The sequence below is a fragment of the Protopterus annectens genome, chromosome 15.part0, assembly GCF_019279795.1.
Source record: "Protopterus annectens isolate FY-2018-M chromosome 15.part0, PAN1.0, whole genome shotgun sequence".
Lineage (NCBI taxonomy): Eukaryota > Metazoa > Chordata > Ceratodontiformes > Protopteridae > Protopterus > Protopterus annectens.
The window spans coordinates 537,656,805-537,663,357 of record NC_056749.1 but is presented as its reverse complement, the minus strand read 5'-3'; the positions used below and the strand labels follow the sequence as shown (position 1 = coordinate 537,663,357).

Genomic DNA, 6,553 nt, shown 5'->3' with positions numbered 1-6,553 from the left:
TGCACCACGTACTGGTGTGGATTTGTCTAAAGGAATGGTGTCGGAAGGTTCCAGTACACCAGTTTCTGTTGGCAATTCAATAACAGACTCGGCCGGGGCCTCCAGGACCGCGTGTGTCGGTCCTTGCCCTTCCGTTTCTTAACTAAATAAGAAGTCGGAGTCTCCGACGGCATCTTATACGAGTAACTAGCCCCAAAAAATTCCTCTGCAAACTCCGCCCGATGTCTAAGAGTGCGTCGGTTTGAGGAAGCACAGGCTGAACAGGCCGAGACGTCGTGGCCTAGGCAGGGGAGGCAGTAAGAGTGGAAATCCTTATGAGGTATTTGTTTCCCACAAGTCAAACAATTATTAACTTTATCTGACATCAGCTGAGGTAAGACAGAGTCCCCAACGGGGTACTTAGCTTTTTTGAAGTCTTTGGTAGCTGAATTACAGGAGCTGGCCGACCGGCACTTGCGAACTGCTTCTGCTTCGGGCACCATGCGGCAAGAAAGACTGAGGAAGATGGCGTCGGCGGATGCTTTTATACCCCAGGCGTTCTGATGTCAGGGAAAATGCGACATTAGCCGACGCCGGACCCAGACTTTGGAATCCGGCCGACCGAAGGGCTGCCTGAGGCAGGACAACCCATATGTGATGACTGCAGATGCATCCTTGAAGGACATCTTCAGTTGGTTGTAAAAATCAACCTTCAATAAATCATCTGGTACACAGAGGACCAAAGAGGATTGTAGGAGTTAGAGGAGCTTGAGCTGTAGAGATCACTATGGCAGAGTTGGTGACACCAGTGGTGATCAGTCCTACCTCCTGACGTGTACAGACTGGATTATGAAACAATCTGGATTTGATGATTTGATGAATCTCCTTATAATGAGAGTTCTAGGGGCTGTCTGCCTTTTTTTTTCTAGTCACCCACAGTATACCTATTTGTTTGATGCTTATTTGATTTGTTCATCTTCACTTGAACATAGGAATTTTGTGACAGTTTGTAATACGGATTTAGGTTGGCAATCACCAGGACAGATTCAGAGTTTCATTCTGCAGGTGTCGCATGTTTCTTATAATTTTGAATTTTTGCTCTGTCACTAATAAGTAAAATAAGCATTTGCTTAAAATGATAGTATCTAACAGATTGGTGAATAAGACCACTGATCTATACTCAAAAATCAGAGAACAGAACAGTAACCATTTTTTTTCAAAACCAGCCTCAAGCTGCTTAGGACCAAACTGAATGCATTCAATCTGTAAGAAACTTGAAATGGAGGAGAGCCTCAAGGCACCACATGGAAGAAAGGATGCAACAGCCTCTTAGAAAACATTTTATCCACAGACTAAAGCATGGACAGTGCACCAGAATCCCAAGGGTTAGCGAAGACAATCTCTTTATCAGATGCAAAACACACACAAGTTATTCAATATGGCCAACTGCTGTGTTTTTGGGAGGACACAAGAGCATCATGGAAAGATCATACAATCATCATCCTGGAAGAGATCACCAACTAGAATCTAGTTCCAAAACAGGGTATTTAGGCCAGTTACAATGCAATGCCTCAGCTACGACACATAAGGGGGTGAACATGCAAGGGAACAAAGACAGAAGGGCCATCCAGACTCAAATGATAAAGAATGAGGCGAAGGGAATTTGATGATACTGACCTGTAAAGTAATTCCAGACAAAGTAATAGTGAGGTATTCAAACAAAGGCATGTGCCAAGGTGGGTAAGAGGGAAACAGACAAGCACACAGGATTATTCTGGCATTATGACCAGTTGCTAGAAAGTCCTTTTGTACTTCCACACACACTTTCCCTACTACACAATGAACAGGCTAGTGTCTAGGGGTGGGATAGGAAAGGCTGAAAATGTACAGATATGTAATGTAGTCTGAGAAGTTCCAGTTCTTGAATGAAAAAAAAAATCTTTTGGGATGGAAGTAAAAAGCTAATCCTGAAGTAATTCAGAAGCATAAGGTTATCCAAAGGAGTCCGAGGCCCACACACCTTGCATGCCTCAGAGTCATTACCTTACCACAGTGAGAGATGGTGAAAGCAAAACCCTAGTTCCCGTCAGAGCAAGGGTGAAGAGGAATAAATTCCTGGCTATGAACCAGGCGTGCAAGGTTCTAGCAACTGCTCAAGCATATGAGGTGCTGGCAGGGAAGAATGGTCAAGTTCTTAGGTGCACCATGCTGTTTACCCCTGGCGGAGGCTAGGGAAGCGCAGGGAGAACTGTCAAGTGAAACAGGTGGGAGACATTAGCAGAGTCACCAGAGATCCGGGTCAATACATCAGTGGGTCCTCCCCTGGAAATCCAAGTGCAAGTGTGTGTGTATGTGTGTGGGTGGGTGTACTGCATAATGAAAAAGATTCCATGGCAGCGGTATGACATTCCACCTCGGTTCTCAATCTCCTCACCAGATGTCAGTCAAGTATAGCTTTGGGAGGAGGGGCAAGCCATATCGGAGAGACCTACTGAATGAGGGACTGAACTCATAGGTGCTGAAAATCATCTGTGTAAAGCCAAAAAGCACCTTCCCTTGCCACCCAGAGTGAACTTCTCAGGCAGCCTCCAATTAAATCTTGCTGATGGAATAAGTATGCCATCTCTTCCTAGGATGAGTAAGGGCAATCATTTGCACAGTGAGTTTGAAAAGGATACAGGTCTAGGCTTAGACATGGGGTGCACATTTACTTGGGCTTTCTTGTCTTGTTCTGCCTTGGGGTACTGATTCAGCTCCATATTTGGCACTGGACCTCAATCATTGTTACTTGCACAGCACTGATCAAAATGCCAAAACATGCTAACACTAGTAAATTATGGAGTTAGTCATTGTGGCAGTGGAGACAGTAATACTGGTTCCATCTCAGACAGAAAGGACTATGGTGCCACAATAACACTTAAGGTATATCTGTGTTGCTTTTGTAATGAAAGTGTGAATTTAAAATGCTGCATATGTTAAGTATCCTAACTGAAAGACTACAATGAATCTGATAATTATGGGGAATGCCCATAAAACCTAGTACTAGGATGCTCTGCAAAGGTACATTACTTGAGAAAGCATTAGAAAGAACAAAGGAAATGTTCCATCCACTGCAAGGATGCCTCAGAGTAAGCACTACTATCAGTACATTTAAAAGGGCTGTGCTACTTTTGATGGGATTTGTGAGCATGCCAACAAGATCCCTTCTCGCACACTAGTCAGATTTCTATAAAGATGCATTTACTTACCAATACATTTGTCATCTTATACACTAGGGTATCAAAAATACCACTAGCTAGAAATGTTCCTCCTACTGCAGACAACTACTGCATGACAACAGGTCATACTAGTTCAGGGGTATGTTCAATGTAAAATTACTGTTAGCAATGCAAACAGAAATAAAGCAGTTTGTAAGCACTAAAGACGGTCATAATGGTGACACAGACAAAACTGTAAATAACATTTTATTTCACAACATACGTACACCTTTAGCCAGATTTTAATCTTAAAGGCATTACTCATACCTTGTTTTAAGTGCCAGAAGAAAACCGCATATTCCAATTCAACAAAAATTAAAAAATACATATGCAGTTCTGCATATTTTAGGGTTATACTATTTTGTAATTTGGCTTGTCAATTTAAGGCACTAGAGCCTTCTAAAGGCATCATGCACAAACGCTTCAATCATTAGTATTTTTAATATTTAAACATTTGTATCATTTCAGTGAATCTAATCGACAAACAAAAAGCATTCTGTCCTGTGTTTTATTAACCCTTTTTAACAAATGAACAGAGATGCTACTATTAATGTTCGTCCAAGCATTTGTGTTCTACTGTGGCACAAGTCTGAAATACAGAAAAGGCAAATGAACAGTTGAAGTCAAACTTTTACAGGCAGTCTAAAAATGGGCAGGTCCTTTCTCAAATGCATACCTCTCTGGGTTGCGCTCAAATGGGCCACAAGCAAATTTAAGAAAATTGTTCATATCCAGCTGCTTTACTTCGCCTACGACCAATAATGTAAGCGACAATAACTATAATAATTAATCCTCCCAAGGCCACTCCAACTGCTATTGGCACAATGTAGTTGTCCTTATCTGTTGAGCACTCTTCAGCTACATTTTGAGGGGAGAAAGAAAAAAATACATAAAATGAATCACATGCAAAATCAAACAAGGGAAACACGTGCTTCAAGTTAGGACAATTACAATACTTGACTGCTACTCAAAGTACTCAGACTGATCTTTTCAAATATCTAAAGGCTACATCCGGGCCACAGTTGAATATAGGCATTAGCACCTCTTATGTTTGACAAAAACAATGAAATAGTTTCTTGTATTGCTTAACTTCTGGAGTTTAAGACTTAAGATTGGTTCAGTACATCATCACTAAAGCCTTTAAATTTACTTTGGCTATTACATCTAACCCCCTAAAAAAAAAAAAAAAAAAAAAAAAAAAAAAAAAAAAAAAAAAGACCATCAGCAGTACTTCAGTAAATACTGGGAAACCCAAGAAAAGGAATACAACAAACAAAAGATTTGAGTATACAACTACTCAGAAAGCGTTTTTATAAACAACGTACACAGCATTTCATATAAAGTTTAACAAAAGTAAAATGTGTACCTAATACGAGAAAAATTAATTATAATGTGCTGAAGAATTAAGCGCAGAAACTCTTTGCAGCAACATTTTACACCCTCATTAAACTTTTACTTTTGAAAGCAAATGATGTGCTTGGATATGCAACAGTGTTCCGACAAATATCCTTACCTCAAATCCCAAGAATTCAAGGTTAAATAACCGAGGTCTTTGCTACTACAGAAACAGAAAGGTCCACTAATAAAAGATTAAGCCCATTTCTATAAAAAAAGATTAAGCCCATTCCTATAATAAAAGTACCCCTTCATTTTACACTGAATACACTACAAATACAGTAGCATCCCAAAATACAAAGGAACAAAAAATAAGTCTGCATTTCCTATGGAATGCAGGAGAACATTCTTTGGATCCTAATCGCCACATTCACAGAATGATCCACCCTTCTCAACCTCAAAAACGTAAGAGCACCTCAGCCAGGCGCCCATGGCATACAAGGATGAAGTCATGACAGAGACCTACAAGAACTATATTCATCTAGTGGCACAGACACAGGAATGACTGTGCATTTTGCTAACATGGGTGGAAACAATCAGGCTAATAAATTCTACCAGATGACTGCACCATCAGGTACATAAATTCTACCACCAGATGACTGCACCACTCATGGTACCAGACTGTCCTCCAGAGAAAACAGCGGATGGGCTCCTGTCTTTGGGAGGAAGAATAGGTCAAATGGGCATCCAAGGCACTGGCTTCATGGTCACTGTGGCAGACAAAAAACTAACAGCAACAAGCTTTTCTTCTTTACTCGTTTCAGTTATTTTAGTTAACAAAAGGCAATAAAATTAACTCTTCAAACTAAAGCACATTTCCACACTTGAACCTAGCCCACATTTAAAAATTACACAAAACAGGGCATACAAAACAGCAATTACTTCTCAGGATGATCCATCTTTACATTTAGTAAAATCCTGAGGATTTTGATTATGCAAAGCATCCTAGTTAAATCAAAAGTACTGTTCCAGCATTAAAAACACATAAGACAGCTTGTACTAGATGGGATTTTACAAGCTCTGCACTTAATTTCTCATGCAATCAGAATAGATAACATTAAGGAAATACCCAATATAAATATCATGTTGCTAAGCTGTTAGGGTATATCAGTAAAGTACAGCTGTGTACACTTACCACAAATGTAGATGTTAGAGTGTATTCACTGTTGCAGTCATTACATTTGGGTAATCTGCTGGTAGGTTGCCCTCAGTCGGCCTGATTAACAAAGTCTTGGGTCCTGCGTTGGTTGCTGTCCCTTCTTCCATGACGACAGGTCATCAGGGGTATAAAATATGTAGCAGACGCCATTACATCAGTTTTTCTTGCCGCAGATGTCAGGTGCCCCCCAAATGGGGTGCAAAAAATATATAATTAAAAACACAAAATATACCTCCAACCAAAAGCAAATACACCAAAAAGGCTTTTAAGCATAGTAAAAGAAATTAGAGGTATAGTAAGAGAAAAACAGGGGGCTAGAGGGAGGGTAACCAGGACTGCAACAGGGAATACACTAACATCTACATTTATGGTAAGTGTACACAACTGTACTATGTTCTTCGTGTTTCAGTCATTACATTTGGGTAGATTCCCAAAGCTATGGTTAGGAGGATGGATTTACACAGCATTAGGACCAGCTATAATGCATTTCCAAACAGCAGTGGCAAAGCCAGTTCTGGATTTAGAGAAAATTGTTAAGTGATAATGCCTGGTGAAAGTATGAACTGAACTCCAGGTAGCAGCTTCTAGAATACCTCTGGTAGGAACACCTCTGAGAAAGACTGCAGAAGTAGATGCAGCCCTGGTGGAATGAGATCTGATCCCCTGAGGGATAGATTTTCCATGGTGCTTATAGCAAACATCAATGCAGTGGCTTATCCATTTAGAAATGGTTTGTTTTGAAATAGCCTTCCCCTCTGCCCCT

At 40.5% G+C, this 6,553-nt stretch overlaps 1 protein-coding gene across 1 annotated transcript in view; it reads right to left on the bottom strand.

Moving 5' to 3' along the window:
* Positions 1 to 3,426: 3,426 nt before the first annotated feature.
* The window catches only part of LAMP2 (lysosomal associated membrane protein 2), a gene marked incomplete at its 5' end in the record, with an annotated part of 529,381 nt that continues 526,254 nt past the window's right edge, over positions 3,427 to 6,553 (bottom strand). The window contains 1 exon segment of the mRNA XM_044057288.1: positions 3,427 to 4,094. Coding sequence (XP_043913223.1) covers positions 3,949 to 4,094 — 146 coding nt within the window.